Below are 18,400 nucleotides of genomic sequence, written 5' to 3'. Positions count from 1 at the left end.
CTCAAGCACACCAGTGGTGCCCTGACCCCTCACCTGCAAAACTACTAGGTCTGCCCCATGCTGCTCTGATCCAAGGCAAAGGGGAACGGCGTTGGGCTGGAAATGCTGCTCAGTTTGATGGTGCCACGGACTTGGATATTTGGCCCGGAGGGGAGGCTGGGCTGAGGCCCCACTTAGCAGGGGCTAGCCATGTGAAAAGATTAAAGTGCCAAGTGAGGATGAATTTTTTTAATCCCCTCCTACTTGGTGTGGTGGTGAGGGGGTGCCAGAAAGCCAGGCAACGCTGAAGTACTGCAACTGTGTCTTCTGGGTGGGCTTCTGTCCAGGAGACAGACAAGCACGGGCTGGGCTTTTCGGATGCATTACGGGAAGTAGACAGAGTTCCCTAGTAAGTTCAGCCAGCACAGCCCTGGAAAGGAGAGGAAGTACCCGCCACCCCTCCTACACGTTACAGACAACACTCCCAACACTGTCTGTTTAAACCACCCTGGCCAGATCCCGGATTCCTCCATGGAACACAGTTTCATGGGGTAAGGGAGAGCATCTCAGAGCAAGGACATTCAAGGCACAACCGGAGACAGACCCAGACCTGGGCTCTGGAGGCATTGCCACCGAACTACTTGGGGCTCCACCCTGACAAGCTTCAGACAGGTTGCTGAGTGCCGGGCAGGGATAGTGACTGACACTGGCCTGCACCAGAGAACCTCCAGAAGACCTGGAATCAGCACACCAAGTGGCCAATTCGAACAACATCAGAGCAAAATCCAGCAAGCTCCACAAAGAGCAGATCCATTCTATTTTTTTCATTCTCTTTACTTTCTTCTTTTTTTCATGTTTTTCTTTTCCTATTCTATTTTTCATTTTACATTACTATTTATTATTTTTCATTATTATTAATACTTCATTTATTTTCTTATTTTCATCTTTTGTCTTTCTTTTCCTTCAGATTCTCTTTTTTGGTTTCTATTTTCTTTCCTAATTTTTTGGTCTCATGTCTTTTAGTATCTTTTTTTTTCTTTTTTTATTCTATTATTTTATTGTTGTTGTTTCTGTTCTGATTGTTGTTTTGTTTTTTCTTCATGTTGGTTTCAGTTTGGGCTTATTTTGTCTTGTTTTGTTCTGTAAGCACCTGTATAACGGTTGGCAGATATGGTTGGGATTGAGCCTCACAGGACAGCCAGAGGGTTGAGCCTTCCCATGAGTGAGAAAATAGCAATCGAGACCCAAATACAATAGGAGGGCCAACATAACCCACACAAGGGACATTCATAGAGCACCCAGTTCAAAAGATCAAGGAGACTACACCACTGGATCCCACAAGACAACAACTACAGAAGGCCACCCCACCAAGACAGGTAGAAATAGCAGTTCTATGCAATACATCAAAACAAACACAAAGAAACAGCAAACATGGGAAAACAAAGAAACAGGTTCCAAATGTAAGAACAGGAGGAATCTCCAGAAAAAGAGCTAAATGAAATGGAGGCAAGCAAATTATCAGAAAACAGAGTACAAAGTAATGATTTTAAGAATGCTCATAGAAACCATGAAAAACAACCAACTGAATAACATATCTTAAATAGAGGAATAAACAGTAGGTTAAAAGAAGCAGAGAACCAAGTCACCAAATTAGAAGACAAAGTAGGAAAAAAATCACTCAATCAGAGCAGCAAAAATAGTAACAATAATAATTAAAAAGCATGAAGATAGTTTAAGGGAACTTTGGGACAACATGAAACATAACAATATCAGCATCATAGGGGTATCGCAGGGAGAAGAAAGTGACCAAGGGATAGAGAACCTGTTTGAAGTAATAATGACAGAAAACTTCCCTAAACTGGTAAAGGAAAAAGTCACACAAGTTCAGGGCACACAGAGAGTCACAATCAAGATGAACTCAAAAAGAACCACACCAAGGCACATCATAATTAAAATGGCAAACATTAAAGACAAAGAGAGAATCTCACGGGCAACAAGAGAGAGACAGGTTACCTATAAGAGAGTTCCAATAAGGTTGTCAGTTGATTTCTCAAAACAAACACTACAGGCAGATGGGAATTGCGTAGGCATTCAAACTTATGAAACGCAAAGATCTGAAACCAAGACTATTCTATCCAACATGGCTGTCATTTTAAATTTAAAGTGAAATAAAGTGCTTTCCAGACCAGGGGGGAAAAAAAAAGACTAAAGGAGTTTATTACCACTAAATTAGCACTGCAAGAAATGGTAAAGTGAGTGCTGTAAGAATAAGAAGAAATAGAGAGAGGAACATAGGCATAAATAATAAGAATGGTGATAAGTACCTATCAATAACAACCTTACACATAAATGGATTAAATGCTCCCATCAACAGGCATAGGGTAGCCAAATGTATAAGAAAACATGACCCATATGTATGCTATCCACAAGAGACCCACCTCAGAACAAAGACTCATACAGGATGAAAGTGAAGGGGTGGAAAAAATTTTCCTTGCAAAAGGAAACAAAAAATAAGCTGGAATAGCAATGCTTATATCTGACAAAATAGGCTTCAAAACAAAGACCATAACAAGAGCCAGTGAAGGTCACTACATGATGCTAAAAGGATCGGTCCAACAAGAGGATATAACCTTGTTGTGTAAACAAATAGGCACACAATATAGGAGGACCTAAGTATAGCAAAAACAAACCTCTTGAAGGACTTTAAGGGAGAGATCAACAGCCATACAATCATAGTACACAATGTTAACACCCAATGACATCACTGGATAGATCTTCCAGAGAAAAGAGCAACAAGAAAACAGTGACCTCAAACAACACTGAATCAGATGGATTTAATTGACATTTACAGAACATTTCAAACCAAAGCCGCAGAATATACATTCTTCTCAAATGCCTATGGAACATTCTCAAAGACAGATGAAATGTTAGGAAACAAAATGAGTCTTAACAAATTCAAGAAGATTGAAATCATACCAAGCATCTTCTCAAGTCACAATGGCATGAAACTAGAAATTAACAATCCTGAATCTATGGTACACAGAGAAAGCAATCCTGAGAGGGAAGTTCATAGCATTACAGGCCAACCTCAAGAAACAAGAAAAAGCTCAAATAAACAATCTAACTGTACAGCTTAAAGAACTAGAAAAAGAACAACAAGAAAACTCCAGAGTGAGTAGAAGGAAAAAATAATAAAGATCAGAGCAGAAATAAATAATATAAAAACAAACAAAAAAACCCCCCAAAAATCAATGAAACCAAGAGCTGGTTCTTTGAAAAGATAAACAAGATTCAGGAATGTTTAGCCAGATTCATCAAGAAAAAAGAGACAGGGCCCAAATAAATAAAATCAGAAATGAAAGAGGTGAAGCAACAACTGACATCACAAAAATACAATGGATTGTAAGACATTACTAAGAAAAACTATATGCCAATAAATTGGACAAGCTGAGTGAAATGGACAAAATCCTAGAAACATACAGTCTTCAAAAACTCAATCAGCAAGAATCAGAAAACCCAAATAGACTGATTAAAAATAATGAAATTGAAGCAGCAATAAAAAAAAAAACTCCTAGCAAATAAAAGTCCTCGTCCACACTTCACAGGCAAATTTTACCAGACATTCAAAGAACTAACACCTACCATCCTCAAACTATTCAAAGAATTCAAAAAAAGGGAAGACTTTCAAGCTCTTTTTACAAGGCCAGCATTACCCTAATTCAACAACCAGATAAAGATACTACAAAGAAAGAAAATAATAGGCCAATATCCCTGATGAACATAGATTCTGAAATCCTCAACGAAATATTAGCAAATAGAATCCAGCAAGACATTAAAAAGATCATACACTAAGTGGGATTTATTCCAGGGATGCAAGGTTGTTGCAATATTTGCAAATCAATAAATGTGATACATCACATAAACAAAATCAAGGACAAAAATTACATCGTATCAATAGACACAGTAAAGAATTTGACAAAATCCAATACCAGTTTATAAACAATCTCTCATGAACCTCTCAGCAAAGTGGAAATAGAGGAATCATATATCAACATAATAAAGGCCATATATGAAACACCTACAGCCAACATCACAACGGGCAAAAACTCCAAGAGTTTTCTTAAAGATAAGGAGTAAGACAGCAATGCCCTTTCATCACTTTTATTCATCATGGTACTGGAAGTCCTAGCCACAGCAATCAGAAAAGATATTGAGTTGGAAAGAAGAAAATAAACTCTCATTATTTGCATGTGACATAATATTGTACACAGAAAACCCTAAAGCTCCACCAAAAAACCTACTAAATTTAATAAATTAATTCAGCAAAGTATCAGGACACAAAATTAACATCCAGAAATTGATGGCATTTTTATACACGAAAAATGAACTCTCAGAAAGAGAAAAAAATCCAATTTACCATTGCAACAAAAAAAGGTACCTAGAAATAAACTTAACCAAGGAGGTAAAAGACCAATAGCATATTGAAACTATAGCATTTTGAAAAAACTATAGCATATTGAACGATAAAAAACTATAGCATATTGAACTATAAAAAACTATAGCATATTGAAAAAAAGAAAGTGAGGAAGATAAAAGTGCCCATTAATAGACAATTGGATAAAGATGTGGTACATACATGCAACGGGATATTACTCAGCCATTAAAAAGAACAAAATCTTACCCTTTGCAACAACATGGATGGCCTTAGTGGGTATTATGCCAAGTGAAATAAGGCAGACAGAGAAAGACAAATATATTGTGATTTACTTACATGTGAAATCTAAAAAACAAAATAAGCTAACAATCAAAACAAAAACAAACTCTAGATACAGAGAATAAACTGAGAGTTAACATGGGAGGGGGAGTTGGGGGTTTTGGATGGAAAGGTAAAGGAATTCAGAGGTACAAATTGATAGTTACAAAACAGTCACAGGACAGCATAGGGAATATAGTTCATAATACTGTAATAAGTATGTATGATGCACTAGACTTATGGGGGGATTGCTTCGTAAATATTACAGATGTCTAACCACTATGCTGTATTCCTGAAACTAACATAATATTGAATGTGAACTGTAATCGAAAAACAAATACATAAGTAAATAAAAATGAAAAAAAAGATTTATGCTGCCTTCAGAAATGCCTATAAAATTAGTCTCCACTGGAATGTAGCAGTAGCTGTGCAAGGGTCCTCAGACATGACCTTCCCTTCATTTTGTTGATGACCAGGAGGAAGGCAGGTGGTAACTGCCCCTTTTACTCAAACTAGAGGCACATCCTGGAATTCAAGCCCAGCGCTCTATCAGCCGGCCCACGCACAACTCACCACATGTCGGAAGAAGCGGTAAAGACCCCGTCCTTCAAAGACTCAGGTGCCATCCACCTCACAGGAAGCAGACCTTTGCCACCTTTCCGGTAATAATCCGTTTCATAGATGTCTCTGGTCATTCCAAAGTCTGACAAGAAACAGTTCACAAACTCTTACCCTTCAGCCTGTGGCTCAGGTGTCCGCCATCATCACAGCCCCACCCCTGGCTGAGCCCTCAGACAGGCTCACCTGCGGCCACCAAATCCCAGGAGAATGGATTCTGAGGGTGTTCACGGGACGTGGAGGAAGAGAAGGGCCACCATTTAAAGTAGCACAAAAGCGATGTTCTGGCCGGAGCTTGGGAATCCCTTTCTCAGAAACACTTCCTTCTCACCCATGACTCACATGTAACCCAAATCGAACTATTAACTCTCTGAAGCCAACCTACTTCCCCCCATTGGATATGGCCCCACCTAACAGCCAGTTGCCCCACCAGAAACCCAGAGTTGGGTCCTCTTTCAACCACCCCCTTTCCTCACAATGAGAAACAGTGGGGAGTCCTACCCACTCTCATTCCACACCCCTCTCTAACTATCTATTTCTCTCCATTGTCCCAGAACCGACCAGGCCTGACACCCTCGCTCACCTACAGGACCCTCCCTCCATCCTGGCTCTGACAGCCACTGACCAAGAGAAGCTACATACATAGAATGACATCACTTTGCCATTTCCTGCTTCCCTTGCTGATACAGGATAAGATCTTTGGGGATTATAAAGAGAATAACATCATTCCTTGCTTCCCACTGACTGCTAACGTAGGGGAATGTCTTTTTTTGGTTCATAAAGAGAATCACATCACTTCCGCTTTGCTCGGATGGCCTAGGATAACGTCTAGGTGACTTGCCGTGACTTGCAAGACCCTTCTGGGTCTGGCTCCTGCCTCTCTCCCTAACCGCAGAGCTCCTGCTGCTCTGTACCCTCCACATTCAGCCATCGCCCGGCCTTGTGGCCTTTGCATGTGCTGTAACGACCCCTGGGATGCTGCCACTCAGGTCAACTTCTAATCCTCTCAGTCTTGAAATGGTGCCTCTTTTCAGAGAGGAAGTCCATTTCCTTCCCCACCGTCTTTAGCTTGTCTGAGTGTGAACTATTGTATTGTTCACCTAGAACAGCTCTGTCCAGACTGCCTGTGGTGATGAACATGGTCTATACCAGCCGTGGGCAAACTACAGCCCGTGGGCCGGATCCGGCCCGTTTGAAATGAATAAAACTAAAAAAAAAAAAAAGACCGTACCCTTTTATGTAATGATGTTTACTTCGAATTTATATTAGTTCACACAAACACTCCATCCATGCTTTTGTTCCGGCCCTCCGGTCCAGTTTAAGAACCCATTGTGGCCCTCGAGTCAAAAAGTTTGCCCACCCCTGGTCTATGCCCGTCCCTGGTCTATACCCACACCGTCCAATATGGCAACCACTGGGCTCAAGGTGGCTACTGGACACCTGAAATGGCCCAGGAACCAGCAAGCTAAATTTTTAACTTTACTTAATGCAAGTTAACGTAAACGCAGGTGGGCACATGCGGCCAGTGGCTACTGTGCTAGACGGTGTGGGTGAGGACTGCAAGCTCATGAGGCCAGAAAAGCCAGGGGACTTGCTCAGTGGCTTGCACATACAGGGTACACTAACGTTATTTAAAGAAGTGAGTGAGTGAGTTAGTAAACAAATGCAATTAAATCACAGGGTGGAACTTTGTAAAGTATACGATTGTCAAAACTAATATGAATGTAAAATGCAATTAAAAAATAAAAAAATTTAAAATTTAGAGTAAAGAAAAAGAACTTTTGGGAAAAAAAATTACAGTGTAGGGATCAGGGGCCCATCCCAAGCCTTGCCCCTTTGCACTGGAAAAGCTTTAACAACCCATGACAGACAATTACTTCTGAAACGGAACGTGACCTGGGCCATACATTCCCAAGCAGAAAGGCAGACAAACCTCCAATTTTGACAGTAAAATCGTGGGCGACCATGCAGTTTCGAGCTGCGAGGTCCCGGTGCACAAACTTCTTGGCGTTCAGGTATGCCATCCCGTCAGCAATCTCTGCTGCCATCTGAAACATCTCTTGCAGGGTCGGGGGAGGCCGGCCGGGGTTATTCTAAAGTCAAAACAGGAGGCTGTGCTTAGCGACACGGGGTCAGGGCCAGGAGGGAGCGCCCTGTGGAGCACCCGGGCAGCTCACCTCAGCGTCAGGCCGCAGGGAACGCAGGTGGCTCTTCAGGTCTCCGTGAGTCATGAGCTCCATCACCACCAGCGTAGGCTGGCCTTTGGACACCACCCCGAGGAGGCGGACCTGCAGGGCAAGCATGTGGGGGGTCAGGGAGGTCTCGGGTGAGGGTCTATGGGAAGATTTCAACTCGCAGGGGCCTCCCTGTCTGGTCACACACAGCATCCTGCTCCCGGGTAAACCCTAGCCTGTCCGATCAAATGCCAGGGTCAACACCTGGGGAGGGAGAACAAGGAGGGGGAATTCAGAACTCCCAGTCTGGTGGGTGGCGCATTCCCACCGTCAGACCTCTGCACAGCTGTTCCCTCTGCCTGAGGCTCTGTGCCCTCACATGTCCACAGGGCTGTCCCTGTATCTTTTATTTCTTTGCTCAAATACACCTTCCCCACTCCCGAATTCCCAACCCCGCCCCCGCCCGGCCCTCCTTTGTGCCACAGCGGCACCTCCTAACAAGGGACCCAGTGGGGTTGGAGCGCCCGCACGGGCAGAAGCTGACTCGTCACAGACATGGGAACGGGGCTTGGCACAGCGGGAGCTCTGCGAGGGCGTGTGGGGCGGAGACGAAGGGACTTGAGGTTCATGGAGAAACGAGGCAACGTGGAAGCAGAAGGCAGGCAGAGTGTGTGCCGACCTGTGGGGGCGGGGCCGCGGGAAGGTGCACCAGTGTGTGTTTAAGGGTTAAAGAGGTGCTGAGAGGACGATGAGATGGAAGATTCCAGAAAGCACTCGGGCAAAAAGAGTTTGGTTCCAGGTGAGGTGGGACTGGAGAAGGGCTGGGGCGGGACAGGGTCCACACCCGCTGTCCTCAAGCTCTGTGCACAGGGGGGAGAGCAGCAGAGCGGAGTGGGAGAGGGAACCCACAGGCAAGTGATGATGGAAAGAAGCAAAAGAAAGGCGCATCCCTGGAAGGGTCGCTTGAGAGGGCTGCGCGGCCGAGGGAAGTGGTGCTTCTGCATGTCTCAGGCCTCCGTTCTTGGAGCTGCTCCTCGCTTGCTAACCCGCTGCTAAACTCAGCGCCAGGCCAGGTCATAAACATCCTGGAACAACACGGGCCAGTTTCCACCCCCCATGGCATCTGCAACTAACCAGCCTGGTGACCTGCCTCTGCCCTTGCGGGGAGAATTACACCAGCACTTTCTGCTTTTATAAATCCTGCCCTTCTTCCTTCTCTCTGGAGCGCAGTGTAGCTGTCACCTGAGTTTGGGTCTCTTGGGTTACAACTCTGCTCAAATCCCTGCCTTTTGTTCTCCATTACTGCCAGGACCTCCTCTCTAAGGAACAGAGGTGCCTCTGTCTGCCCCCAGGGCACCTCGGGACTCACCACGTGATGGCAGGCGAAGCCTTTCATGACGGAGGCCTCGTTGAGAAACTCGATCCGCTCCCGCATGCTGGCCGACTCGTTGACTGTCTTCACCGCCACTCGAGTCTCCGCCTCGCCCTTGATGATGTCCTTGGCGTTGCCCTCGTACACCATGCCGAAGGAGCCCTGCCCCAGCTCTCGCAGGAGGGTGATCTTCTCCCGCGGCACCTCCCACTCGTCCGGCACATACACAGAACATGGGAACACTGCTCCTCACTTATCTACACCGTGTCTTCGGGGGACCCCGCCACCGCCCACTTCAGACCCCACAAATGTTCATTAAGTGACTTCTGTGATCCAGGACCTCTGCCAGGCACACAGCCAAGAATAGGACCCAGCCAAGCATGGGTCCCTGCCCTCATGGAGGGCATGGCCGACACTCAGAGAGAAGACCCCAGCCTAGGGTCTCTCCCGGTAAGTGCCGAGCTGAGCCTGCATCCCACCCCATCTGTCTGATCCAGAGACCCACTGTCCACGGAGGCCACCTCCCACCTAAGGCTGCTGTTTCTGCAAAGTGCCAAGGGGCTGGGGACCACCAGCCTGTGAAACCCAGACACGGAAGTGAGCCCATCCAGGACCGCCGAGCGTCAGCGGGTCCACAGGCAGGTGCGGCCACGTGGGTGAAACCAGAACTGCCAGCCGAGCACAGCCCTGGGAGCAGACCCACCAAACTGTGAACTAACTAATGGCGGGTTTAAGCCACTGTTTGGGGGGTTGTTATACAGCAAACGAATGCAGACAAATGCACGAAGGCCGGGTAAGAAAAGCCCAATGGTCCCTGCCTTCCCCTGTGCCATCGCGGTGACGGGCTAACTGCGTCCCTCCCCAAACTCATAGGCTGAACCCCTAACTCTGGGACTCAGAACATGCCTATATTTGGAAATAAGGTATTTAAAGAGAAAATCAACGTGACGTGAGGTCACAGGGTGGGTGGGCCTTAGTCCGACATGACTGGTGTCCTTACAAGAAGGAGATTAGGATGCAGACACTCAGGGAAGACCATGTGTGGACACGGGGAGAGACAGCCATCGACACACCGAGGAGAGCAGACTCGGGAGAGGATAAGCACCTCCCTTCATGAGAGTCACCCGAGTCTGTACGTCTCATCAGAAAGGATGGAAACGAACCTGGGCACCTAAAACACCGCCCCGTCTCCCACGCCCGTGTCCTGCTGGGCAATGGTGCTCCTGCCTTGAAAGTCACTTTTTTACTTTTGCTGCATGAAGTAGTTTAGAAACTTGTCATGCAACAGGTGCCTTCCGCTGGGAAGGAACGGCCAGGCCTGCCTACAGCGGCCACTCACTGCCTTTGGGACAATCAGGGAAAGTATGGGTGTCAGACCTATGCTCCCTCCACCAGCATCACATCCATTCTCAGCAGCCAACAGTAGGTGTGTCCCTGGCACTCACACCGCCTCCAACCCACCCTCATGTCCCTGCTTCTTGTCCTCCTCACCCCATCCACAATCTCCCATTTTGGCTCCCAATTCCCACCTCCCAGCTTGGGCACCAGGTTCAGACACTGCGTTCTCGTTCTGACCCTGAGCAAGCTCTGGCACAGTCCCCAAGCTCCACCCCCCACAGCTGGGCACCAGGTTCTCGCCTCCCAGCCCAGCCCACAGGCCCAGGTGGCCCCCAGGGCTCGTCTCAGTCCCTTGGGGTGTCAACCCTTGACTTTCACCTGACACTGATGGCAAAGGAGACCGGACAGTAGGACTCTGGCCACCCACAGGGAGCAGGATGGCACTCACCATCGCTGGCACTGAGGTACTCAGGGTTTGAAGAAGCATAGAGTGGTCCCACCGGCCCGTCTGACTGCCTGGACGAGAAAAAAGGGAGGCGTCCCAGTTTGAGATTCTCACGCGACTTCATGGGTCACTACGGCTACAGGCCTCCCCCGTGTAAACAGCACCTTTATCAGCAGCATCTACCCACTAGTGCGGCTCTGTAGCCATCTCATCCCAGGTCACAAGAAACAACTGTCAATAAGTGCTGGCGGGCTGCTCAGTGGTTAGAGTGCTGGCCTGCACACCGAAGGGTCATGGGTTCGATTCCCGATCAAGGGCATGTACCTGGGCTGCAGGTTTGATGCCCAGCCCTAGTTGGGGCTCATGCAGGAGGCAGCCAATCGATGTGTCTCTCTCACATCCACGTGTCTCTTATATCGATGTTTCTCTCTCTCCCCTTCTCCCTGCCTCCTTTGCACTCTCTCCAAAAAATTAATGGGAAAAATATCCACGAGTGAGGATTAACTAATTAACCAACTAACTAAACAAACAAATAAAACAGGCTTACAATTAAATAAATCCTATTAAAAGCAAAGGTAATAATATTCAAAATTCACCACATCCTCATTATTATACTACATCTTACTATGATCAGTGCTCTTTTTAAAAAATACATATTTTTATTGATTTCAGAGAGGAAGAGAGAGATAGAAACATCAATGATGAGAGAGAATCATTGACTGGCCACCTCCTGCACACCCCTTACTGGGCATGTGCCCTTGACTGGAATCGAACCTGGGACCCTTCAGTCTGCAGACCTACGCTCTATCCACTGAGCCAAATTGGCTAGGGCTGATCAGGGCTCTTAAGGCCATCTACATCACCTCATTTATTTACATTACTAGAGGCCCGGTGCATGAAATTCATGCAGGGGGGGCGGGGGGACTCAGCCCGGCCTGCACCCTCTCCAATCCAGGACCCCTCAGGAGGTGTCCGACTACCGGTTTAGACCCGATCGCTGTGGGCCTAAACCGGCAGTCAGATATCCCTCTCACAATCCGGGACTGCTGGCTCCTAATTGCTCACCTGCCTGCCTGCCTGATTGCCCCTAACCACTCTGCTTGACTGCCTGATTGCCCCTAACTGCCTCTGCCTCGGACCCTGCCACCATGGCTTTGTCCGGAAGGAGAACTGGAAGGAGGACTGGACGACCAAAGATGTCTGGTCAACCTGGCCTAATTAGCATATTACCCTTTTATTAGTATAGATTCTATATGTATGGCAGAGATACTATACAATAGTGAGCAACTGCACATCCGTTCCCAACTCTGCACTCAGTGACATCATGTCTGTAGCTTGAAATTGAGAAAGTGACAGAAAAAAATGTTAATAATGCAGATTAAACTTAAATGTGTCATCTGTAGCCATGATGCCATAAATGGCACAAAATAGTGAGAAAATATTATTTAAAAATTATTATCTGATTCTGCAAAGTCACTCCTATTAACATATGTGTCTTGTCTCAATTTTATCCTACTTTTTAACATAAACAAAATATCAATCAACATTCATGAACACTTGTTTATCAATTGCAACCATAGGCTGGCTATAGATCCAAAGGTTCAGAAAAAACAATCAACGAAAACATTTGGTGAGGAATTTACGATAAACCCGCATTGTATATTGTATTATAGCCATTATCTGTAAATTGCAAGCTACACATCCTTGAGATCAGCAAAATTTATAACAAACTCATATACAGCTGTATCTATATCTATATCTATCTATCAGCTTAATTTTTCTGGAAAGCCGACTGTTCAGCATCCCCCACTGCACTAACCTCTTCCTCAGGAATAGGTAAATACTTCCAATCACAACACTGAAGAGGAAGACAAAGATGAGGGGGCCGATGATGATTTTTGCAATATTGGAGGGGACGTCTACTGAAATAGAGTAAGAAAACACATGTTTTGTATCAAAACGTGTTCACATCACAAATCACAATCACAAATGTAACAGTGGCCACACACACTTGTCCCCCATCTCTCTGTGTCCCTGAGCCTCTCTCTGCTGGTGTCCTAGGCCCCGTTTCCCAGCAGTCCTGAAACACCGCTCGGCTCCTTGGGGCTGGGCAGGGGGCTCAGAGGGCCGCGATCAGGAAGCACACCCGGCCGCCCGCTTATCTTCCCCGCCCAGGGCCAGCTTCCTCACCATGCCAGCCAGGCACCACCCAGGCCCACGCTCCGGAGGGCCATGCTCTGGGTTGAATATTCCATGGTCATCATCTTGAAAGTTTTAATTCTTAAACAAGAGTACTGCATTTTCATTTTGCACTGAGCCTCGCAAATTAAACAGCCTGTCCTGATTCCAAAGAGCTGCTCTGGCGGATGAAAAATCCACCAGGAAGTGTTCTCTGTGTGCTAGAGGGTCCTGCCCCGTCTCACTCGATGGCTGGCCCACGGACCTTGGTGGGTGACCTTGTTGCCAGGAAGAGCACCAGGCAGGATCAAGTGCATTTTCCCCAAAGAACCTCTTTTAAACTAGCTGAAGAAATGCCATGTGGCCTTTATTTTTTAAATTTGCATATAAGGCCAAGTTGTCAGAACTTGTAAACAGGCGCATTTATTCAGTCTCTTCCAAGCCAAGGAAAAAATGGGTTGGGAGAAGTCAGAGAAGGAATCTGGTCATTTGGGTCCTTCAGTAATAGCAGTTCACTGAACAGGCACTGTTTGAAGTCTGCGTGGTGACCGTATTTAATCGTCCCATACGGCAAGGTGGGAGGTGCTCTGACCGCCAGCTAACAGGCTGGCAAACAGGCTCAGGGAGGAGAGGGGCCTTGCCCAAAGCCCCAGAATTGGCCCACCGGGCAGCATGAGTTTGGCCCAGGCCATCGGAGTAAGCTCTGACCAACGTCCCATCCTGCCTTCGGTGGCCAGCTCCATCCTGAGATATCTCGCCCTCCCGCACCTCGCACCTCCGTAGCTGACAGCAAACTCAGTGCTGTGTGCGGTGGCTTCTGGCAGGCTGAGAGTCTCCACAGATGTTTGGGGATTGAATGTGACATGAGAAACAGAAATGGCCTGGTTCTGTGCAGTTGCCGTGCAGTTAAATATCCCTCCTCCCCTCCCTTTTTCCTAAGGAGCAGGAAAGCTGGAGGCTGACGAGGGGCTAGGACTCAGCCTGTCTCAGAGCAGAATCTGAGTCTGAAAGGAACTCTTGCTCTGGGTCGTGCAAGAGCCGGTCATCCCCTGAGCGTGAGCACCTACTTACATTTTGCATCCTGGTGCCTTGCTCTCTCCGTTATAGGATGTGAATTTCTTTAAAAAGTATAGTTGACCTTTGAACACGCGTTTGAACTGTGTGGTCGCACTTATACATACTTTTTTTCAATAAATACACACAGTATTGTAAATGTATTTCTCTTCCTTATGATTTTCTTAACATTTTCTTTTCTCTAGCTCACTTTATTATAAGAATACAGTATGTAATATATATATGGTTCAGTTTTGGGGGAGTTGAAAGTTATACAAGGATTTTCAATGGCACAGGAGGGTCCATACCCCTCACCTCTGTGTTATTCAAGGGTCGCCTGTAATCTAAGTGTAGCATTTAACGGTCCAGATGTTTGGCTATTGTAAGCAACGCGGTACGGAATTTCTGTGAACACGTGTCTGTCTTAGACAGCTGTTTCCTTCCTGTACGTTTCTAGGGCCCAAGCTGTGGGCTCAGAGAGTGAGATCTCTGCTAAGACTTCTCATGCACGTTATTTAAACATGTTAGTACTCACCACCCATAGAACAATTCCATGTGCCTGAGCTCCTAGACAACACCAATTATTGTAATTATAAAATAAAGAAACCAATAACAACTTTGCCAATTTGATAACTTGAAAATTACAACTTGTTGTAATTTGCATTTTTTCTTTTTTAGTGTGATTTTGACAGAATATGGACTTTTTTCTTATGTTTTCTATTTATTTTTAAATGGGATATCTATGCTCTTTATTTTTATGTTAGGACATCTATCTTTTCCTCACCCTTGAACAACACAAGGGTGAGGGGTGCCGACACCCCCTCCCACAGTTGAAAATCTGCATTCATCTTTTGACTCCCCCAAAACTCAAATACTAATAGCCTCCTTGCGAATAACATAAACAGATGAGTAACACATATTTTGTCAGTTATTGGTATTATATACTGTATTCTCACAATAAAATAAGCTAGAGAAGAGAAAATGTCATTAAGAAAAACATAAAGGATAATACACTTATTTATTTTTTAAAATTTGCATATATATGGACCCACGCTGTTCAAACCCATGGAGTCAACCATACATTCATTTTATATTAAGGACATTAACTCTGTCAATGATGCGACAAACATTTTTGCCGCTCGGGTATTTTCCTTTGCATTTTATTCGCTGGTGTCCCTGGTTCTTAAGAGGCAGATCAGATTCCAAATCATTGGCATCCCAAGGAGGAGAGTGTCGGTTACTGATGAGCCTCTCGGAACACACGGGAGCTTATGCTAAGAGGTGGGATGACTCAGGACGGGGCTGGTCACCAGAAGAGCAAGCCTGTGATGGGAGGGGGAGACCTTCAGCCCGCCTGACCTCGAGAGAGGAGGGAGGCTCGCGATTCGGTGCTTCGATCAATCACACCTTGATAATGAAACCCCAAGGAAAACTCCGACGGCAAAGCTCAGAGGATGAATACGTGGGTGTCGGGAGGGTGACATGACGTTTCCTACTCAATGAAGAGGACACGGCAGCCCTGTGTCCAGGACCCTGCCGGCCCTGGTCCTGGCTGTCTCTTCGTTTGGGTGTTCCTGACTTATCCTTCACTGTGTTTGTACTTACAGCACTTTCCTGAGTTCTGTGAGCCACTCTAGCAAAGGATCTAATAGGAAAGGGTCGGGAACCCCGAATTTGTGGCCAGTTCGTCAGAATGCCAGGTGGCCTGGAGAATCCCCAAACTTGCATCTGCCATCTAGGTGAGAGCAGTCTTGTTGAAAACTGTGCTCTTAACCTTGTGGGTTCTGTGCTAACTCCAGTGGCAGCGTCAGAATCACAGTGCAAGACACCCAGTTGGTGTCAAAAATCTCATCCTAGTCCTGACCCTGACCACAACCATCCCAGCAAGAATCACCCCACTTTCCATACTCCCACCACGCCAGGTACGCGAAATTCCAGCCAGCCAGGCAGAGGCCACACCCCACCCCTGCCCATCCAGGTCCCGCTCCCCCTGGTCTAGAATCTCCCGACCATTCCCAGAAATGTTCTGCTGTTCCCAGCAGCAAGCACAGCCCCAACTAGTCTAAGTCACCATGCAGACTCACAGTAGTTTGTCACATAGAAATAGGTGGGTTCTGTCCAGGAACCATTGCCCGCCAGGGAGGTGGCCCGCACTCTCACGCTGTAATTCCCGGGTGACAGCCCGCGCAGCCGGCAGCCTCGCTCCAGGGCGAAGTGCTTGCGGGACACACAGAGGTGCAGCTCCTGGAAGGCAGGAGGAGACAGTGTCGGGGCCGAGCTCCGTGCGCGCGGGAGCGCCCGGCCTGGGTGGGAATGTCATGGACAAGATCTGCTCAGGAATGACACACAAGGAGTTAAGGCCCAATCAGTGCAACATGCAAGAAACTTAGAGACTTCTGGAATTTTAGAACCTTAGCTCTACTGAAACACAGGTTATTGTGGTTGATAACAGCCAGTCTTCCTAAACCACAGCCAAACATTTGACCTAGATTATTTCACTTAATTCTTACAACAACCCCATGGCTTAGCTCTCCTTAGAGACGAGGAAAGTGAGGCTTAGGGGAAAGTCGGAACTTTTGCTGTAAAGGGCCAGAGAGTAAATATTTTCAGCTTCAACGGGGAAGATGGTCACAGCAGCCAGACAAATCCCAACCCTGCAGCTTCTGTAATCCAACAGTGGAGGCACCACACAATACTATTCTTCTGTCCATTTTATTACAACCAATAAGATGTGGAAGCATTTCCTAGCCCACAAATTGTACAAAACCAGGCATATAAAAATAGTTTGCCCACCGTGACTGAGGATGTGAAATGATTAGTCAAAGATCTTATAGCTGGTGAGTGGCAGGGCTGGCCTTTCAACCCTAAACTTTTTGGCTCCAAAACTTCTTGCTCCCACTCTGGGATAGTTTTTTTTTGTTGTTGTTTGTTTGTTTTATTTTTTGAGAAAATGCAGAATATAAAACCTTTATTGCTTAACTGAAATGTTAATTCTTCGTTACAACTATTCATATAACTGCTCCATGTAGGAATCACAGTAGTCAACATTAAGTACAAATTTATTACCATACTAGAGGCCCAGGGCACAAAATTCGTGCACTGGGGTGGGGGTGGGGTGAGGGGGTTGAGGGCGGGGAGTCCCCCTCAGCCCGGCCTGCACCCTCTCGCAGTCCAGGACCCCTCGTTCCTTACTGCCCGCCTGCTCACTGCTCCTTAGCGCTGCCGCAGAGGCAGGAGAGGCTCCTGCCACCGCTGCTGCGCTCGCCAGTCGTGAGCCCGGCTTCTGGCTGAGCGGTGCTCCTGTGTTTAGCGTCTGCCCCCTGGTGGTCAGTGCATGTCATAGTGACTGGTCATCCCACCGATCGTTCCTCCATTCGGTCGATTTGCATATTAGTCTTTTATTATATAGGATATTTCTTAAGATCATTCATGGTACATTGCCCCTTAATCCCTAAATATGCAGTTAAAGTGTTTTCAGAAATGACTATGAAACTGATAAGAAAGCTAAAATAATTTCTGAAGTCAAATAGCTATGAATCTGGGCCAGAGAGCTTCTTAATTTCTCATTTTCTATAAACAGCTTCACAAATCATTCAGAAAATCAGCCTAGATATAAACATAATAAACCACATTTCCTGTCCATTCTTGAAGTTGATATTTCTTAAGAAATGATCGAACAGCACCTGTCTTTGAAGATGGCAGTGAGGCCTGACCCTGACACTCAAGCTCTGGCTCTGGATCAGTTTTCTGCGTTGGACTGGTCAGGAGTCACTTCCTTCCGCATCTTCATCAGGGAACATAAGTGAGTGTGAGTTAATATTATCTTCTCTTTTAGCATTCCATTTTGTCACCGGAAAGGCAGAAGTGACCTTTCAATGCAGCCAGGGCAGCATGGGTAGAAAACAGATGGAAACCAATGGGAATCCCCCAGGAACTACAGAATAAAAGGTTTAAGTGCTGCCCTTGAGTAAACCTTCAACGCCAACAAGGAAGGAAGCTTCCAAAACCACATTATTGGTAACCCTGGAGAAGACGACGCCCGAGGGACCGGGCGAGGGGCACCGAGCTGGAGCACAGAGCTCAGTGTGGCACCACGTGCACCGGACACCACGCACACGCGGCCGGATGGCGGCTCCTCTGTCCCAGCCCCTCGGAGCCCAGCGGCGAGGACCCCTTCACCACCTCCGTGTCTCACTCCATGGAAGTCGTAGCGGAGGATCCGTCAATTGTCTTCGTGCCATGCCCACTGTGGGATGTTTTCACCGGACCTCCAGACGTCCCAGAGGGCAGGAAAGAAGGAACCCCTGTCCCCTAAATCACATTTCAAGCTCCCCACTGTGCCTCCTGGCCTCTGCCTCACCAGAACCAAACGGAAACATGGCTTGATGTCTTAACAAGTTTAAATTCTCCTCCCTTCCTGATCTTTCTTCTACTTCATTTAGAAAGGCGGGGATCTACCTAAATGTCTGATAAAAGAGAGAAGGTAAGCA

General features: G+C 46.6%; 1 protein-coding gene across 4 annotated transcripts in view; it reads right to left on the bottom strand.

Moving 5' to 3' along the window:
- The window catches only part of INSR (insulin receptor), a 162,593-nt gene that overhangs the window by 10,438 nt on the left and 133,755 nt on the right, over positions 1–18,400 (bottom strand). For 3 of the 4 annotated variants that reach the window (XM_059695739.1, XM_059695740.1, XM_059695741.1), the window contains 7 exons: positions 15,995–16,154; positions 12,499–12,601; positions 10,683–10,750; positions 8,894–9,138; positions 7,528–7,638; positions 7,284–7,443; positions 5,306–5,435 (listed from right to left, as the gene is read on the bottom strand). In XM_059695739.1, the coding sequence (XP_059551722.1) occupies positions 5,306–5,435; positions 7,284–7,443; positions 7,528–7,638; positions 8,894–9,138; positions 10,683–10,750; positions 12,499–12,601; positions 15,995–16,154 (977 nt within the window). The remainder of the gene's footprint in view (positions 1–5,305; positions 5,436–7,283; positions 7,444–7,527; positions 7,639–8,893; positions 9,139–10,682; positions 10,751–12,498; positions 12,602–15,994; positions 16,155–18,400) is intronic. The other variant, XM_059695742.1, reaches the window with a different exon arrangement.

Source organism: Myotis daubentonii, chromosome 5 (assembly GCF_963259705.1).
Source record: "Myotis daubentonii chromosome 5, mMyoDau2.1, whole genome shotgun sequence".
Taxonomy (NCBI): domain Eukaryota; kingdom Metazoa; phylum Chordata; class Mammalia; order Chiroptera; family Vespertilionidae; genus Myotis; species Myotis daubentonii.
The sequence above is the reverse complement of the archived record's forward strand: the minus strand, read 5'-3'. Positions and strand labels throughout refer to the sequence as shown.